At 47.7% G+C, this 19,910-nt stretch overlaps 1 protein-coding gene across 2 annotated transcripts; it reads left to right on the forward strand.

Annotated features, from left to right (window-relative positions):
- Positions 1-1,788: 1,788 nt before the first annotated feature.
- PPP1R3F (protein phosphatase 1 regulatory subunit 3F) lies at positions 1,789-18,796 on the forward strand. 2 transcript variants are annotated; one of them, XM_017671710.3, is made up of 4 exons: positions 1,789-2,921; positions 13,284-13,339; positions 13,556-13,638; positions 16,099-18,796. In XM_017671710.3, the coding sequence occupies exons 1-4, from the start codon at positions 1,921-1,923 to the stop codon at positions 17,392-17,394; spliced, it is 2,436 nt and encodes an 811-aa protein (XP_017527199.2). In that variant the 5' UTR covers positions 1,789-1,920; the 3' UTR covers positions 17,395-18,796. The 2 variants fall into 2 exon arrangements, with proteins under 2 accessions (XP_017527199.2, XP_036852244.1); XM_036996349.2 differs by having other exon boundaries at positions 1,790-2,921; positions 13,559-13,638.
- Positions 18,797-19,910: the final 1,114 nt, after the last annotated feature.

A 19,910-nucleotide genomic window follows, 5' to 3' on the forward strand; every position in this document is an offset into this window, starting at 1 on the left:
TGGACTTAGGTCCTAACATTCCTTTCACCTCCTGTGTAACTATAAGCCAGGCCAGTTCTAGAGGCCAAGGCCTTGTTTCCCACCCCAGGACCTGTTCGTTCCTGAGAGAGGGAGCTGGTTTTCTTTTTTAGGGTCAGAGGTATGGGCTGCACCTTCGTTACACCCTCTCCAGACCATCTCTCCCTTACTGTCACTTGCTCCATGAGAGGAGTGGCCAGAGAAGAGGAAAATGGGGGGAGGGTGGTGACTCAAAAGAGTTCCAGGGGGCCACTTGAGCAGGGTCTGGGATGTGCAAGGGGTGATGCTGCTGCTGCTGCTGTTACGAGCCAGGAACCTCCCAGAGAGAGGGGTGGGGTGGGGGGTCATGTGGGCAGAGGTCACCACTTCCTCTCTGTACTGGACTATATCCTCTTGTGTCGAAGGTTTCTGGGGTAGAGTGGGCATCACTAAATAGGTCAGTGAAAATGTCCCCAGAGAAGGGGACCTTTGGTGAAGACTTGAAGGAGGTGAGGGAACAAGCTATGGGGATATCTGAGTGATTCCAGAGGAGACAGCCAGTGCAAAGGCCCTGAACTGGGAGTGTGCCTGATTTACTCAAGGTCTGCTAAGGAGGTCCATTTGGTTACAGTGGTTTGAGCGAGAGGAAGAGGTGTAGGAGATGAAGTCAGGGTATGGACTAGGAGGGTTAGACCATGCAGGACCTTGTACCTCACAATGAGGACTCTTGACTTCTAGTTAAATGAAGGAGAAGCCATAAGAGGGTTGTGAGCAGAGAAAGGGTATGATTTGTCTTAGGATTTAACAAGAGCACTCTGCCGAGTGTAGAACAGATTGTAGGAGTGAGGGTGGAAGCACGGACCTATGAGGGGAGACAACTGCAATAGTCCTGGTAACTGACGATGGTGCTGGCAGTGGGGGGTTAGGAGAGTGCAGATTTGGAAATATTCTGAATGGAGAGCTCACAGGATTTGTTGAAGGATGAGAGTCTTGGGGCCAGACAAGGTCACAGACTATGACGTAACTGATGGAAGAGAAAAAATAAAGTTCTTTCTTGTTTTAGCACCCATTATTTTGTGATTTTTTTTTTGTTGTTGTTGTTACTTGCAGCCAGCATTCTCCGGTTCTACTGCCCGAACATCCTACAGCCAGACTGTCTAGGCACCGTCCTCTCCTCTGGCCGCCTTATTGGCTGTTCTTCCCCTCCTTCACATCACCTACAACACCTCCACTGACTCTGCTCTTTCCCGGACCACCTCCTCTGAAGTCTAAACAGCCTTCACGCTTGGCTCCCCATTTGGCTAGCTGCCATCTCCCGTTTGCTCTCCGTCTAGCCTCCGTATTACTTAGTTCCGCCCTGGTACCGCCCCTTGAAGGCATAGTGCACACTCACAATACTCTTCATTGGCTCTCTGCAGCCATTATCGTCATCCCTCCCCTATGCAACCGGCGCGTGGCTCCCCATTGGCTCTTCGTTATTTTTATCTTTCAGATCCCACAGCCTTACGCAACCCACGGATCTCTGGCTTTTTGGGCCTTTCTGTTTGCTCCCTGCTGCCCCCATCGCCCGCAGCCACTCCCGCTCACACTTCCCCATTAGCTGTCCTACTGCTCTTTCCACCCCTACCCCCTCACCACCCGCATTCAGGCCACCACCAGTAGCTCCGCCTCCTATACCGCCCACTCTCCAGCATCCCCATTGGATGCGTGCTTCTGCTACGTGCTTCTGCTTCACCGCTACGTCACCGGTGCGCGGCTCCTCATTGGCTCTCTGCTATAACTGTCTTCATTTCGTTGCCTACGGCCCCCGTGAGCCATACTCCTCCGTGCTGATCTTCCCATTGGCTGCCCACCCCTTCGGGCCCTGCCCCCGCCGGTCCCGCCACCGGTGCCGTCGGTGCCGGCGCCGGCGCCGCCGCCGATATGGCGCGCCCGGCCCCTGTGGAGCCCCAGCTGCGGCATTCCGCGCCCCCCTCGCCGGCCACAGGCGAGCCCAGCACCTCTGTCGAGGCAGCGGTGGCCCCGCGGAGAGTGCTGTTCGCCGACGAGGCCCTGGGGCTGCCGCTGGCGCAGCTGCGCCGCTACCGGCCGTGGGGCGGGCCCGGGATGGGCAAGATGGCGGCGGTGGCCGGGCAAGATGGCGACGGCGGCGGGGCTGATGAAGACGACGATGGAGAGGATGGGGATGAAGGGGAGGAGGAAGAGGAGGCTTGCCCCGAGCCCTCGCCGTTGTGCCCCGTCCCCGCTGGCGGGGGGTTTTACCTGGTGCCCACATTTTCACTGCCGACCGCGCCGGGCCGTCTGGAGCGCTTGGGGCGCGTCATGGTGGAGCTGGAGGCACTGCTGCCGCCTCCTGGAGCGGTCCCCGGGGGTGCCGGGGTGTGGGTGCCAGGGGGGCGCCCGCCGGTGCTGCGCGGGCTGGTACGCGTGCTTAACCGTTCCTTCGAGAAGGCGGTGCACGTGCGGGCCTCACACGACGGCTGGGCTTCCTTCTGCGACCACCCAGCGCGCTACGTCCCGCGCAACCCGCCAGGGGCAGGAGCGGGAGGACCAGGAGTAGGAGATCCCATCCTGGATCAGGGCCTTGGCCTGGGGCCTGGCCAGGTGTCCGCCTCCTCGCCCGACGACTGCGGCCACACCGACCGCTTTGCCTTCCAGCTGCCGTTTGCTGAGGGCGCGGGCGATGGGGCGCGCTTGGACTTCGTGGTGCGCTATGAGACCCCCGAGGGCACTTTCTGGGCCAACAACCACGGCCGCAACTACACAGTCCTGCTACGGATCGCACCCGCTCCCACACCCACTGATGCCGAAGGGCTGCCCCAGCAGCAGCAGCTGCAGCAGCTGGAGCCACAGCCTGAGTGCCAGGGTCCCGTGGAGGCTGAGGCCAGGCAGCTGAAGAGCTGCATGAAACCGGTGAGGCGCAGGTAATGTCTGCCAGCGCCACCTCCGCCAACGCAGGGCTGTGTCTAGGTTGGAGGACAAGCATCCCAACCCAGGAACCCCTTAGGCCTACTCTCCAGGACAGGATGGAGGGTGCATTCAGTCAGTCAAAGAGTAATGGAGGCCAAATATGTGCTAGGCTCTGTTTTAATTACTGGGGTTTCATTCACTCATTTAGTGAATTCCACTCTAAAGCCCTGAATAAGACATCTTCCCGGACCTCAAGGATCATACAGGCTCCTATGGGAGACAGTGAAAAAACAAGCAAGCAGATAAGGTGCTTTGGGATAAGGTTAGCTGCTGAGAGGAAAGTAAAACAGAGCAAGGAGGTAGTTTAGGAGGGAATACTGCTTTTGAGTGTTCAGGGAGGGTCTTTCAGGAGGCGAGTCCTGGATGATGAGCATTATGCACAGGTACTGGTGGGGGGAGAGTTTGTAGAGAAGGGAACAGGGAGGACTTTGCTAAGGAGGTGCCACTTAAGTGGCGCCTGAGTGATAAAGAGGAATAGTTTTGCACACATACAGGAGCAGGGATGTTCTAGGCAGAGGAAACAGCAAGTGCAAAGGTCCTGAGGTGGGAATGATGGGCAGTGTGCTGGAGTGGAAAGACCTTAAATGACATGGTAGTGTGGACCAAGGGCTTTGCCAGTAGGGGGCAGAAAATCTGGTCCCTGTTTGATAGAGCAGGAAACGAGGGTTCCAGAGGGAGAAACTGGTTGAGGAAGTGATGGTACCTGGCTTTTCCAGTTCGGCCATGTCTGACCCTGAAACCTGTTCACTCTCTTTTATGCTCTAATCTAGTCTGAGGCCTCCTGCAGAAGGGGTCTGCAGTCAGTCTATGCTCTCACAGGGAAGCAGTAGCTAGCAGAGACAGAACCAGATGGGCCTGAACTTGAAGTTCTTTTTCTTTGTTTTTGCCGTAACACCTGCCACCATTCAGGTCCTAGGAGAAGGAACTAGTTAACCCCAGGAGGCCCTGGTACAAGATTCTCTTAGGTTTTCTCAAGCTATGAGTTCTTCAAGGGTAGCAGTTAGTCCTGGTTCTTTTTGGGATCACCTAAGTCTAGCCTGGCAAAATAGATTCTGCATGCACATGTGGGAAATGCATACATTTCCCTGCTCCTAGGAGGACTGCAAATGTGAATGCAAAAATGCTTTTTGGACCTTGTATATGTGTGATCAGAAGCCTCTGGCTGCAGCAGCATGTTTGTGGTCCTGGCAAGGCCTGAAGCTGTTAATGGTTCAGAAAGGTCCAGTTCATGGCTGGTGGGCAGATGTGGCTGGTTCAGTGAAGAAGCAGGCAAGCACGCACTTAATAACCTATAAGCCCCAAAGTAACCTGAGACATAGTATAAAGGGGGAAGGCAGTATGACTTTCCTTACAGTGTTAAAAGTGTGTATTCTGACATCATAGTGCCTGGGATCAAGTCCTAGCTCTGTCATGTATTGGTCTTGTGACCTTGGCCAACTAATTTAACTGTACTGTGCCTCAGTAGCTTCATCTATGAAACAACACTTACTTCACAGGAGATGAGTAAAAGCATTCAGAACTGAGCCTGGCTCATAGTAGTACCATATTGGTGTTAACTAATGTTAGTATTTAGGGGATCACACATACAGTTCTTGGATTCCCCTCCCAGGCTCTGCTCTGCCTATCACCAGCTGTGTGGTCTTGCTTCAGTTTCTTCATCTGTAAGCCTCAGTTTTCTTGTCTGCTAAAGGGGAATGACAGTCACTTCTTGTGCTTGAATTGGATGCAGCTAACATGGGCATGGTACTGAAGTGTGGTAGTAGCTGTGAAAGATACTAGTGGCCAGTGTTTACTGATCTCTGCTGAGAGCTCAAGTCGGTTCTCTCCTGAGTTGTGCTGTGCATGCTGTGTGGTGGAGGTGCTATGGTTATGCCTGCTTAATAGAGGGGGAAACTGAGGTAGTACAGAGAGGTGAGCCAGCTTGCTCAAATCCACTCAGCTAGCGAGTGACAGAACCAGGGAAGAGATGCTAGGGACATTTGTTTTCTAACTACTGTCCCTCTGGGATGCCTGACAGGATTCTGCATTTCACTTCTGGTGCTCCCAGCATGTCATGCTCTCCTTTTACCTATTTTTCCCTCTATTGAAGTATACCTACTTAAAGTGTACTGATCTTAAGTGTCAGGCCTAATGGATTTTTACATATGTGTGCCCTTGTGTAACCATCACCCAGATCAAGCTTTCGAGTGGTCCCATTGCCCCAGATTGTGTTCATTTCTGTTACTTTTCCCAAGTCATCATCCCAGCTGGCTGTCATGGGAGCCCTGTCTGTAGGATGCAACAGTTTGGGTAAATGGAGTTTGGTCATTTTAGGGTGTGAAGGGAAGAGAACAGAACTCAAAAGCTTGCAGGGCCAAGGTGGGTGGAGAGGGTGTTTTTCTTTTAAAATACATGGGTGGTTTTAAGGAGAAATTGAAGCAGCCTGTTCAGACAATTGTTTTGGTATCTGGCCCCCGGTCTGTGGTTCCTAACATGACTTGTGATATTATTTTAAGTGGGCAGATGGCTTTTTGATAGCTTCTTTATCTTTTGATCTCAGCTCTTGCAAAGGGGAGGCTAGTGCTCATTGCAAGATCAGCGATAAGATTTTCTTTGTAGGTTGGTGGCTTTCTTGGCGAGTACATTTCAACCTATTATTGTTTTAAAACCTGTGTGCTGCCATTGCCTTGGAGCACTGTTGAAGAATAGCTGCTCCCTGTGACCCAGCCCTCCTGGGAAATGGTGGAGGATCCTAGGGGATAGCTTTATCCTGTGGCAGCTCGGTTCTAGAGGGCTTCCCATTCAGGAAGTGTTGGCTGCAGACCCCCAGTACACTGGGCACAACCATATCAGGTGGGGGCACTGGAGAAGTCTGTGGTAGACACTGGGATACAGCTCAGAAACTGAAATGGCTGCATTCCGTGGGTTGCTGGACAGGCTTTTGATAACCCTTAGGCTTAGAGATAGTCCATCAACAAGCATTTAATGAGGGCCTACAGTGTGCTGGGCACAGTGCTAGGTTCAAACAGGGAGAAAGATGCAGACTGGTGCTAAGATGTCAAAGGCCTTGTGGTGGAACTGAGCGGGAGGGGCAGGTACAGAGGACTTATTGAATTAGACCTGGCAGAGACCCTGCTCTTTGCAAGGTGCTTGGTTGAGTGTTTGCATGCAAAGTCATTTGGTCCTTTCAGCATTCCCTGTGAGATAGACTGTTTTTATCCCTTTTTCCTGGATGAGCAAATTGGGGCTCCCAGAGTCCAGAGTCCAAAATCTCAGGGCTGATGTGGGGAGGAGCCCTCCTGGTCTGCCTCGGCTTAACACACTTAGGAGGTGTCTCATTCCTCTTAAAAATAAAGACCAAGAGAGCCTCAGCATTGCCTTCAAGCACCTACTGGCCTGTCTCCTGGTCTGACTTCCATGGCTACTAGTCTCATCTCACGCCATCCTTTGCCTTCTGAGCTCCTGTCACCATGGTCTTTCCAAGGTGCCTCACTCCCCTCCTCCCTCAAGGCCTTTGCCCTTGCTGTTTCCATCACAAGGAATGTTGGTCCAGTGTCCCTTGCAGCCTCCTTGTTTTGATCCTTCGGTTCTAAGAGTGCTTCCTTTGGGAAGCCAGTCCATTCCAACTGCCTCAGGCCCTGTTTTTTCATAGTGCTGATCAGCTAAGCTGGCAGGTCCTGTTAGAGAATGTCACATAGGGGAGCAGATGTGCATCACCACAAATTCAGGATCATTTTCCACTCTTCCTGGAAGTTCTGTTTTATTTTTCTGATCCACTCTTGTTTCCTCCCTGATGTGACCCTTGCAAATGTTCTTTACCTTCACACTTTGTGCTTCCTGTTTCAAAAAACCAATAGAAGCCATAGGAATGAAACTCCCCACAACTTGCAACTTCCCAGCCGATGAACTCATTTCCCTCCCTTGTGTTACAGGGGAAGAGGAGGCCCTCTTTCTCCCTCAGACCAGTTCCCCCACTTGTGCTCTGGGTCCCATTTTTCTGCCAGTTGTTCCAGAACCTGACAATTACCCTTTCTCTTCTGGCAGCTTTTCACTGCCCTCCTCACCTGATCCTCCCTACCTGCCTTTATACATGCTAGTGTCTTACTGTCTTAAAAAATCTGTCCCTGCTGCTACAAGCCAACACCTAATTGCCCTCCTCTTCATTGCTGACCCTCCTCTAAAGAGCTGCTTACACTTGCCCTCTCCATTTGCTTCAGTCCCCCACATCTACCAGATCCCATAGGTGGGTTTTTGGTTTTCTTCTTGAAGTGATTGAACACTCCTACTTAAATACTTTCTTTCCTTGCCTTGGGATCCCATTCTGCTGCTTTTCCTCTTAACTCTCTGGCCTTTCTCCTTCTCCTTGCTGTTTTCTTTAGCCTCATATATCTAAACTTGGTGTCTCCACTCAGCTGATGTCCCAAAAATGCCTCAAGCTCCTCTCGTTTGAGATGGAATCCATCACTTCTCCCAATGTTCCTGGGTGGCCTGTCACTCCCCTGCTCCTCCCTTGCTTATTTTCCTTCTAAGCATCCTAAGCCTTTGGTGACCCTATAGTCTAGGCCTCTTATTCTAGGGCGTTCTTCCCTTTCCTGAAGGTACTGACCTCAGTTTGTAGTTAGACCTTCATTAGGGGATTACTGGATGACCCTCTCTGTCCTGTTAGACTGTAAGCTCCGTGAGGGGTAGGAACATGGTCTGCTTTTGTTCACCACTGTACTCCTGCAGGGCCTGCCATGGTGCCTGGCACTTAACAGGTGCTCAATAAATGTTTGTTGAAAGAATGAGTGTGAGTATTCTTTTAAATGTCTTCCCCCACACTGAATCATAAGCTTCATAGTCTGATTTTCTCACCATTGTGTCTCCAGGGTCTGTCACTGGGGTGATGCGCAGTAAGGCCTCAGTGGTTTTTAGGTGCACCTGTAGCTGAATGGATGGGGACCCAATTGCTATCTGAGTTGGCAGCCTTAGGGGAAACCAGAACAAAGTTGAAACAGGACAGGTCAAAGCTCAGATGAGTTGTCTGGAAAGTGAGGATTTTGTGTGAATGTGATCCTCTTTTATTCCACAGAAAACTGGTAGGGCATCATGGTTAAGGATGTGGCCTTGGCTACAAGGATGAGCCACATGTTATGAAAGTAGCAGAGCCAGGATCTGATCTGGGTAGGTCCTGCTCTAGTGCCCTGTCCTTGGCTGCTGTACCAGGCTGGGTGATGCATCTTACCAGCTGGGCAATGCTGGGCAAGTTGTTTCCTTTTTGAAGCCTCAGTTCCCCTCAGTGGGAATTTGGAGGAGAATACTCTTTGATAAGCACCTTATAGGCAATTTTCCAGTATTTCCATATTTCCTCAATCTACCCAGCAGCTGTCTGAGGTATTACTGTTATACCCTTTACAGATGAGGAGACCGAGGCATAGAGAGGGTGAGTAACTTGCTCCCATTCACACAGCTGGTAGGTGGCAGAGCTGGGATTATTCAAGATGACGTGTCATGACCCTTTATTGACGTGAAATCAATTTACTGGATTCCAACAAACATTAAAACAAGAAATAGCATAAGAAATAAGAGTATATCACAGCAAGTAGTGAAGGTAAGTGTTTCAGGCAAAGAACAACCGTTTCTCATGTTACATATAAGTATATATGTTTACACATGTATGGGTGTGCTGTGTTATGATAGGAAATGTATTTCTTACGATGGGTCATGGCCAAATGAATGAAGACACTGCTGTAAAACAAGTTCAGTGTGGTAAACTGCTCTCCCTCCACCCTGCTCGATGGTCTAAGTCTCAGAGTTGCTATTGACACAGACTCGTTGGGGAAGGCAGAGCAATGCCCCACATAACTTGGTGGCTTTCACAGCCACCTTCAAACCCCATTCTTTTCAGAAAGCAGATGGCTCGGGGTAACCAGGATTCCAAGTATTGTGGGGCAGGTTTCTGAAGCCACCTGTCCTCCTGGAGAGTCAGCATTATCTTCAGGTTGACTGCATGGGAGCTGGGGTCTGCTGAGTTTCCCTTTGGGTTCTAGCATGTGACCCACTTTGAGCTGGCCAAGTTCTTTGAAAACCTGAGTGGTGGGGCTGCTCACAGAGGCCTGGGATGGCAGTGGCAGTGATGACTGCTCTGGAAAGTCTGCTTTGCTTTTTCTCTGTGGGGGTTGTCAGCCCTCACTTGCTCGTTCACTGTGGCAATTCACTTGTTCTGTCTCGGCTGGCCTCGGCTGGGGCCAATGGCACCTCTCTGAAATCTCACCCTCCAGTCTCTCTGGGTGCCATCTGAGGTCAGAGGCCTTTGAGTTTCCTGACAGCAGGAAGAATCTTCACACCCAGGAGACTGGTGTGCAGGTCTGACATGGCTCCTTCTGGGCTACTCCGTGCTGACTAGTACAAACACCGAGACGTCATGTGGCTGAGGTCCCCAGGTCTATGTACTCTGGCCTGCTGCTGCCCACTGCCCTTGAGGAGGTGCCATGTGGCATTTGTGGGACTAGTGCCAAAAGAGCAGTTTCCTTCTCGAAAATTAGCAAGCACACTGGAGGTACAGTTTTGTTCTTAATCTCCTCACTCTCTGTTTTTCTAAGAACCCCTCTTCTCTGTTACTGATCAGTGAGTCAGTACACATTTGTACTCCATTTATCTCACTATTCTCCTTTTGACTGAAGTCATAGCTGCCCCCAAATGTATACTGTGAAAAGACAGTTCAAGGATATTAAGGGTTCTTTTTTAAGCCCACAGTTTCAAACCCTGTCTTCAAAATGGAGCGCTCCTTGGATGTTATCAGTGTGGTGTGTAGTTAGCGGGTTAGAGATACAGTTCCTTTGAAGCATAAATGTGAAGGTTTTCAAATGGCTTGGTGTATCAGTGAAAAGGGCCCATGTTGGAGGAGGTGAACAATAAATGCTTGTACCTTCTGCTTTCATCTCTCTGCCTTTGGAAGTAGGGAGCATGATGTGTGCACTTCTGACTTTGTGGCTCTTGGGATAAGCTGAATTGCTTGTCCTGATTTTTGGATGTTTCCCCTCTTCTCACCCTACATGGCTATGGAAGAGCTGCTCTGAGGGTTGAGGGATTGGTTTTGTGTTTGTGCTCTTCTTTGGCTGAACTGTGGAGTTCTTTTCCTGCTGGCTGTCTGCATCCTGAGGTTTCCTCCTCTTCTCTCTCACATACAGCTAGGACTCTGGAGTAGCTTTTAGAAGCCCAGTTATTGTGCATATCAGCACTGAGGCAGATGGCAGAGATGGCTTGCCTAGTCCTGCCCTAGGAGGGAAGGCTGCCTTTCTGTCTTTCTGTGGGTCTTCTTGAAGAGGCTTGCTTTAGAATAAAGATCTAGGAAGATGACATTTTCTTTAATGAAGGACTACATCAACAAAAGGAGTCAGCAGAAATCCTGTTGGGCCACAAACCCAAAGACCTGGATTTTAGACACACTGAGGGGGCTGGTGTGTAGGACCCAAGCTGGTTTGCTCTATAACCCCCTTTCTTATTTGTGATATACAGGAATTAATACTGGGACTCTCAGAGTCACCCTCTCCAGGCCCTGTAGTATTCTGATCAAATACCCCTGGTGGGACATATGAGCCCTAGTCCATGGAGAAAGACAGACAGTCCCTTCCAGAGCTTCTAGACTCTGGATCCATGTACATAGTTCAAGCTTGTCCCTCCAAGGGTGGTAATAAAAAGTAGTTCTTGTAACCACTTGTGTCTGGTGGTCTCCTAGCCACATGTCCCATGAAGGCAGGGAAACGGACTGAATATGTGGGCAAAAGGCAGGTCTATAAAGCCTGAATGAAGGAAGAGGGAGAGACCTTGCCTATTGTTGCTGCCTCCCTCTATCTACTTCTGGAAAGGATTGGAGGTGGGTTTGGGGCAAGACCTCAGTCTCCCTTGTCCAATAATCACAGTTTGTTGGTTGAGAGCACAGACTTAAGAGGTGGAAGGCTTAGTTTTCGATCCTTGCTACATGACCATGAGCCATTTACTTGGCTTCCGTGTCATCATCTGTAAAATAAGGATAATAATACCACCTACTTGAGAGGATTAAAAGTACCTATCTCATAGGACACTTGGAGGATTAAATTAATATATGCAAAGGACTTAGAACTATGCCTAACACCATAAATGGTATATTCTAATCTGTGATGTTCATTTTGTTCTGTTTATTGATATTCAGAATAGTGATACTCTGTTTCTGTGATGGTACTTGATTATGTGTTTTCAAAAAGTTGCAACCACTTCCAGAAATTTCAACATCATCACATTACCTCTTAGGAAGAAAAAGTTATGAGCAATTGCCTCAGTTCTTCTCAGGTCTCTGCACATGTTTTATTTTTTAATTTTTATTTATTTTTACTTTTTAAAATTTTGGTATCATTAATATACAATTACATAAGCAACATTGTGGTTACTAGATTTCCCCCATTGTCAAGTCCCCACCACATACCCCATTATAGTCACTGTCTATCAGCATAGTAAGATGCTATAGAGTCACTACTTGTTTTCTCAGTGCTATACTGCCTTCCCCGTGCCACTCCCTATATTATATGTGCTAATTATAATGCCCCTTATTCCCCTTATTCCTCCCTTCCCACCCTCCTCTCCAGTCCCTTTCCCTTTGGTAACTGGTAGTCCATTCTTGGGTTCTGTGAGTCTGCTGCTGTTCTGTTCTTTCAGTGTTTGCTTTGTTCTTTTACTCCACACCACAGATGAGTGAAATCATTTGGTACTTATCTTTCTCCGCCTGGCTTATTTCACTGAACATAATATCCTCTAGCTCCATCCATGTTGTTGCAAATAGTAGGATTTGTTTTCTTCTTATGGCTGAATAATATTCCATTGTGTGTATGTACCACATCTTCTTTATCCATTCATCTACTGATGGACACTAAGGTTGCTTCCATTTCTTGGCTATTGTAAATAGTGCTGCAATAAACATAGGAGTGCATCTGTCTTTCTGAATTTGAGAAATTATATTATTTGGGTAAATTCCTAGCAGTAGAATTCCCGGGTCAAAGGTATTTCTGTTTTTAGTTTTTTGAGGAACCTCCATACTGCTTTCCACAATGGTTGAACAAATGTACATTCCCACCAACAGTGTAGGAGGGTTCCCCTTTCTCCATATCCTCACCAGCATTTGTTATTGTTTGTCTTTTGGATGGTGGCCATCCTAACTGGTGTGAGGTGATATCTCAGTGTGGTGTTAATTTGCATTTATCTTATGATTAGTGATGTGGAGCATCTTTTCATGTCTGCACATGTTTTAGTTAATGCTGTCCTCATTTGCCTTGATCTATAAACATTTGATACTCATTTGTGAGAATGAGAACAGTGATTTCTCCCTAATCCCTGTGACCCCACCCCTGGCAGGGACTGGCTGAGATACACTTGGTTTATGCCACATAGGCCTTGGGGTCTGACTTGCCTGGCTAAGGAGGAGCAGGACCAATAAATATATCTGGTTGGTTCAGCCCCTGCTCTGTGCCAACCCTGGGGTCTGGCTTGACGTCCTCATTTCTGTTGAGTGCCTCGTGCTTGGTGTGTACATCCTGACTCCTCTGTGCTCCATTTTAAGGTGAGAAGGGTGAGGCTGGGGAGATTAAGTGGCCTGCCGGATGGGTATGGCAATGGGTTGGGGGGTTGGCGGAGGGACCCAGGCCTCTGTGACCCTGAGTTACTTCCATCTTCTGCTGACCTCCTTCCTGTTCTCCAGTTGCCTCCTTCTTCCACTTTGTTGCTTCATGTTCCCCATGGTCCTTACCTGTCCTTTCTTGGAAAAGGTGGGTTCCTCCACAGCCAGGAATATACCTCAAGAAAAGATCCAAACTTTTCATAAAGCTATGCCAACAGTGTCTTCTGAAGTCCGTTTTGCAAGAGAAAATGAAGGGAAACAACCTAGTTGCTCAGTAGGAAAGGAACAGCTCCATACATGATGGTGAGCCCAAACCTGTATGGTAGGAGCAGTAAGCAGCCATTTCAAATGTTTACACAAGTATATAATGATGCTTCCTTGCTGTTAAATGGACAAAGCCAGCTGTGAAATTCTATCTGTAGAATCTGAAGGATTTAATAGACTGTCTGGGATGAAGTTTTCCAAAACAGTGATTATGGTTGTCTGTGGCTAATGTGTGACTTTTCCCCTGCTTCTTTATACTTTCCTGTATTCTGTAAATTTTCTATAATGAATGTGTGGGACTTTAATCAGGAAGGAAAGAGGCAGCAGAAGGGAAAACAGCAGCTGTCAGGTGAAGGTGGGTCACCCCAGAGGCTCCGAAGGTGCCAGTGGGTAGCAGAACTGCTCTCTCGAGGCATCAGATCCATATATTCTCTCCTCTAACCCACAGGCCTAACGAGGAAGAGCTGAGGATGAAGAGCATGGAAGATAATACTCCTTCTGTGGGTAAGCGATTGGCAGGCTGCAGGAGTTTTAGCTTATATTTACTATTTCTTTCTTTCTCCTTTTTTTTTCTATACAAATTATGAAGCACCCTCTGCTTCATAATGCCACAGAGAGCTTCAGAGGCAAAACTGCCAATTGGCTAGAAGAGCAGATTTTCTTAACCAAATCATGGTTGTTTGTACATGTGCCTAACCCCAGTGCTGCCCTTCTCTCAAGCAGAGTGTCCTGATGTCCAGGAGTCAGTGGGTCCCTTGGTGGCCCCCACCCCTCTCCGTCCATGGCCCCAGATGACACTTCAGGTAAGCAAATGCTTACAGCCACTGGATGGACAGCTGGGTGGGGGGCTGGGTGGTGGGGGCTGACTTCCTCTGGGTCCACCCTAGGTCGGAGAGAGGGCCCCAAAATCTGAATCTGATGTCAGAGGGGTAGAATACAGTTATTCACCAGGGCATATAGAAATATCATTTGTTAAGTTAGCAAATGTTTAGTGAGTGCTTGCTCTGTGCCAAGCACTGTTATGGATGCTGGAAATATGGTAGTGACCAAAAGCACTATCTTCACAGGGCTTACTTACATTTTAGTGGAGTGAGATATAAGAAAAAAATAGTAGTTATTAAATTATATGGTATTTTAGATGAGTGCTAAGGAAAAACTAAACGTCTAGGAAGTGTGTGTGTGTGTGTGAGATGATAGATAGATAGATAGATAGATAGATAGATAGATAGATAGATAGATATGGGGAGATGGTTGCAGCATTAGATCAGGTGGCCAGGGAAAGCTTTAGTAATAAGTGAGACTTGAGCAAAGATCTGAAGAAGGTGAGAGAATGAACCATGTAGATAATGGAAAGAACATCCCAGGCAAGGGCAGAGTCCCTGAGGCGGGGTCATGACTAATGTGTGTAAGGAACAGTGAGGAGCAGTGAGTGAGGGGGAGTGGCAGGAGATAAGGCCAGAGAGGTGACCTGGGGCAGATTATGTAGGGCCTCATGGGCCATGGAGAGGACTCTGGCTTTTACTCTGAGAGACAAGGGGAGCCAGGGTGAGTAGTGAGCAGAGGCAGACCGTGATCTGACAGGATTCAACAGGCTCCCTCTTGCTGCTGTGAGGAAAACAGACTGTAGGGGTGAGGGCGGAAGCAGGGGGACTGTGAGGAGCAGGCTACTGCAGAGGCCCGCAAGAGCCAGGCCAGTGCTGGCCAGGGAGACAGAGATTCTAGACACATATGTGAGTGTGTGTGTGTTTTAATTTTTTATTGCAAAAATTTTCAAACATATAAAAAAGTAAAGACTAGTATAATGTGCCCATATGTGCCTATCACCCAGCTTCAACAAATTTCAACATATGTCCATTCCTACTTTTTCTGTACCTCCATCTCATTCTCTTTGGAATTATTTTGGAAAAAATCCAGACATTATCCCATCAATAAATACTTCAGTTTGTATCTTAAATTAAGCAAAGCAAAACAAAACAGAACAATATCCTAATTACCCTTCAGAAAATTAACAATAATTCGTTAGTATCATCAAATATTAGGTCAGTCTTCAAATTTCCTTATCTCTTGAGTGTTTTAGGATCCAAACAAGGTCAACACATTGCATTTTTTTAATGGGGCTTTTTAGATTTTTAAATCTCCCCCACTAGCAATTTGTTTGTTAAAGAAAATTTGTTTGTCCTGTAGAGTTTCCCAGTCTGGATCTGGTTGATTGCAGCCATGTAGACACATTTCTTACTCTCTTTTTATTAATTTGTTAATTCTATTCAGTTAATTTAATCTATTGTTTAATTCATTAAACAATTAAATTAATTAGATATAATCTATTATTGTTAAATTAATGTAAACAGAATTGATTCTATTTAATTCTTTTATTCCCACTTAATTTATTAGCTGGAATTCTTCTCTAAAAAAAAGCTTCCTCACATCAACTGTTTGGCTACCTTGAGGGTATATAGATTGTATAGAAAAAGCTGTATAAATACTTAATTTTTTCCCTTTTATTTACCAGTTTTCGGAAGAAATGAACTTCTGAAGTGATCAATTAAAGGGTTTTTTGGTTTTGCTATATCATTATTAGTTCATGAATTTTAAACATATTTGATTAATTTCAATCCATTGTACTTACTTATTTTGATGTTTAAATTGAACTCTCTCTGGCCAGTGAGTGTTAATTTCAATTGGTTCCAGAGTCCTTTTGACACATCTCCATCATTATTTGAGCATTTCCTCACATTCTGGTATGACAATATGTCCCAGACTCATCTTGTGCTTCCCGCGCCCCAAACCTTGGCAATACCCATTTATTTAAGGAGCTCTAGTTCCTTTTAGTGGAGAATGGTATTTAGAAACCAAGATCTGGGTGCTAAGTATGCTTGTTGTTACTAGATTGGTCATTGTTTTCAGGTCTTACCAAAAAGAGCTAAGAAATTTTTTTAAAACAGAAAATAACAGGAATCCATATGGATATTCTAGATATGCTTTGGAGCTCAACAACAGTATTTGTGGACAGTCACTCACCAAATATTGGTGCCCTCTGAATTCCTCAGCTTTATGATCTGCAGGAAACTCCCTTTTACCCCACCTAATACACAACATCATCTTTGGAGTTCAGAGAATTATAGAGGGCTCTTTAAGGAGTATTTATCTAGAAACACCTGTGTGGCTGGGTGTGGGCTGTCACCAGTTCTCACTATCTCTGCTTGTCCCATCCCCTCCTCTATTTCATTTCCTTCCCTTTCTCTTTTCTCCTGCCCCCACTCCAGGTTTCTGAAGTTAACGTGACTAGGAAATGCCCAGAGGAAAGTGACATCCCCAGAAGCACTCCACCTGTGGCTTTCACAGAGGTCCTCCAGGCACCAGCCATCAGGATTGCTCCCTCCTCCTTTCTCTGTGGTCTCAGTGGCTTCCCCAGAGACCAGGCCTCAGGGCCTGATGCAAGTGAGGGGGCAGCTAGGCCTCTCCTGGAACCCAGCCAGCAACAGGTGGAGGCCACGTGGGAAGTATCAAGCGAGAATGGAGGGGGCCGAAAGGGCTGTGTGGTTGGAGCTGTTATGGATGAGCCCTCCGGGGGCCTGGGGTTCATGAGTGGGTTGGAGGAGCTGCTTGGTGAAGACACTATTGACCAGGAGCTGGAGCAGCTCTACTTGTCCCACCTGAGTCGCCTGCGGGCTTCTGTGGCTACAGGTGGGACAGGAGGTGGTGGGGAGGGCCTCATGGATGGGGGGGTGTCTCCCAGTCATCCCCTGGGCATACTCACGGACCGTGACCTGATCTTGAAATGGCCTGGCCCTGAACGGGCCCTGAACAGTGCCCTGGCTGAGGAGATCACACTGCACTATGCCCGGCTGGGGCGTGGTGTGGAGCTCATCAAGGACACCGAGGACCCTGATGAGGAGGGGGAGGGAGAAGAGGGGCTCTCCGTTATACCCTCCAGCCCAGAAGGGGACACCTTCAAGGAATCGCCTCCACAAATCCTCTCTGGTGCCTATTCTGTGGTAGCCACTATGGGAGATGTGTGGCTTCCATGGGCAGAGGGCTCAGGATGTGACAGCCCTGTGGTTCTGGGTACAGAGGGTCAGTTCACTGGGGCTCCAGGGAAGGGAATGGGCAATGACACGGACTCTTTGGACATGAATAGGGCAATAGCTGGGGTGACTGGGTCCCCAAGGGGAATAGAAGCCCGGAAGGAGTTTACCACTGAGTGGGCAGACAGCTTAGTCCCTATGTCTGGCAAGGAGACAGCTGCTGTAGTCCTGCAGGGGAAAAATCTTACCCTCCTTGGTTCATCAGGGACTGAAGTCTGTCCTTTCAGCCTTGCCAGGCCCCATGTGAGCTCCCAGGATGAAGAGGGTTCAGGTTCAAACCTTGAGCCCCCAAAGAGGTCTCCCACCCTAGCAGCTTCTGCAGAATGTGTGTGTATATTGCCTCCCCAGCTCTGGGGACCCTTGACCCAGACTCTAGGTGTCCTGGCTGGGCTGATAGTGGTCCCCGTGGCTCTGAACAGTGGTATGTCCCTCCTGGTGCTTGCACTGTGCCTGTCTCTGGCCTGGTTCTCCTAGGGGCTGCTTGAGGGATCAGCAGTAGCAGGCCTTCCCCTCTCTGAGGTCTGGGGAAGAGTGTCCTCTGTACCATCCCCAGAGTGTTTCAATGGGGTATGTGGCCTGTACAGTAAGGGATCCTTTGCTTCTGATAATGCTCAACTGGAGAGAGGCCTCCCCATCCCTGAGGTCTCCCATCAGCCTAGGGCTCCCTATGGTGATATCAGTGGGGAGAAACAGGGTAGATGGTGTAAGAACTTTCAGAATGGAGCCAGGCATGTTCCCCTTCTCCACCTTCCCCTAAACCTGTATTTATTTTTGTATAATTCTCTGGATGAGGGAGAGTGGTCATGAGCTGGTCTTGGGGCACAATTACCCAGAGATATTAACAGCCAATCTGTGCAACCTGCTGGAGCTTTATTTTTAATTTAATTTATATAGAGTACCTATTATTATTATATGCCACAATAGAGCTCTATGAGAAATGATGAGTCTTGCTGTACAGTATACTGTTTGGGCACGTGTGTGAGGGATGGTCACATACTGTGGAAGGGCCACAGTGGCGAGTGGGGCATGGGACGTGGTCATGCCTGCTTTTGCTGCTTTAGTATGTCCTTGAGGATATCTGTCACCTCAACCTTATGGTCCTAAGCCATGAGGACTGGCAGTCTTTGGGGGACAGGTCCTTTGGTCTTTTCTACATTCTGCCATGGAGGGAGGAAAAGGGGTGGCCACATGAGGGTTTGGTGTCATACATGTGGCTGCAGTGGTGGATGTGGTCAGCTGTAGATGTGCGGATATTGATTGTGAATCAGCCACAAAGTTCTGAGGTTACTGAGAAAAAAAACCAACCTTTGACATAAGCAGGGAGACCTGTCTGTCCTTTGGGGATGCCTCAGAAAGGGCAGAAGAGTTAATGTGCTGTGAAAAATTCTTACTAGAGTTGCTGTCCACAGGCATCAGATTTCTGACTCAAAACAGGAAACTCAAAAGTTTTGAAAGAAAGGATAGATCTATTTACTGCATGCAAATAAAAAACTCTGCCTAGCAAAATAAAACCCCATATATTTGTTTACTTTTCTTCACAGCAAAACTTTATACCAGCTTTCTTCAGTTCTTTTCCAGGGCTCCAGTGTTTTTCTGAACATCCCCAATTAGATTTTTGCCCATCTACTTCAGCAAAAGTGCTGAATCACTGATGATATTCACATTGTTATATAAATGGCCAAGTCTCAGACCTCATCTTACTTGATCTATTGGCCACATGACACAGTTGATCATCTCTCAACCTTGGAATCCTTTCTTCACTTGGTTTCCAGGACACCACATTCTCCCAGTTTTCCTCTTTTCCTCTTGGCCACTCTTCTAGAACAGTGCCTTGCATGTAGTAGGTGCTCAATAAATACTTAATGAAATAAATAAAGGCACAAACGAATGTATGTGGGGAAATACTGAGACGTGGCTAGAGAACTTGGTCATTTAGTGGTTACAAGCTCAGTCAGTTGCACAAGTGTTGGCTGACCACCTCTGCTCTGCTCTGCTCTGAGGACACAGGAAAAGGAGCTCACAGCTGAGCGGAGGAGGCAGACACCAGGAAAGGACTCCAGTGCAGTGTGGTTACTGCATTAACAGTGATGGGTCTCTTAGGCTGTTGGGGCCTCAGGATAGATGCTTGGCCTGGCATGGGGACTCTGGGAGTCTTTTTGGAGGATATGGTGCCTGAACTGAGTTTTAAAAAATGAGAAGGAACCTACAAGGTGATGAGGGGAAGAGAGGGCAGCCCAGTCAGAAGGAAGAGCACTGCAGAAGTCTGGAAGGAGAAAATAGCTAGTGAAAATGAATTCATCACACCTATATTTCACCTGTCTTTCCATGAGTATATTCTGACTTCATCAAATATCAAAGTCCAGACATGTGCCTGTGATAATTTGCTCAATGTCCAAAAAAAGCAACTCTATGCCAATTAGGTTGAGAAATTAGATAAAATGGTTACATTACTGCAGACATAGAACTTGACAAAACTGCCTCAAAAAAAGAAAACTTGAGTGGTCCTATCACCATTAAAGTAACAGAATCTGGACCCAAAAGCCTTGCCACACAGAACCTCTGAGCCCAGATGGCTTTGCTGATGAAATACTCAAGGAACAAGCAATTCAAGAGTGTAGAGGAAAAGGGAGCATTCCTAATTCACATAACCTTGATACTAAAACCTGACCAGTGAAAAAAGAATATTACATAACAATGTCAAAATAGATGCAAATATTTTAAACTAATCATAATTGCCTGTTAGTTCATTCAGGCTACTGTAACAACATAGTGTAGACTAGGTGGCTAATAAACAACAAACACTATTTCTCACAGTTATGGAGGCTCAGGAGTTCAAGATCAAGGGGCCAGCAGACTTGGTGTCTGGTGAGGACTGCTTCTTGATTCATATATGGCCATCTTCTGGTTGTGTCTTCACATAGTGAAGGGGCAAGGGACTTTCTGGGGTCTCTTTCGTAAGGGCAGTAATCCCATTCGTGAAGGCTCCACTC

Source organism: Manis javanica, chromosome X, assembly GCF_040802235.1.
Source record: "Manis javanica isolate MJ-LG chromosome X, MJ_LKY, whole genome shotgun sequence".
NCBI classification, from domain to species: Eukaryota; Metazoa; Chordata; class Mammalia; order Pholidota; family Manidae; genus Manis; species Manis javanica.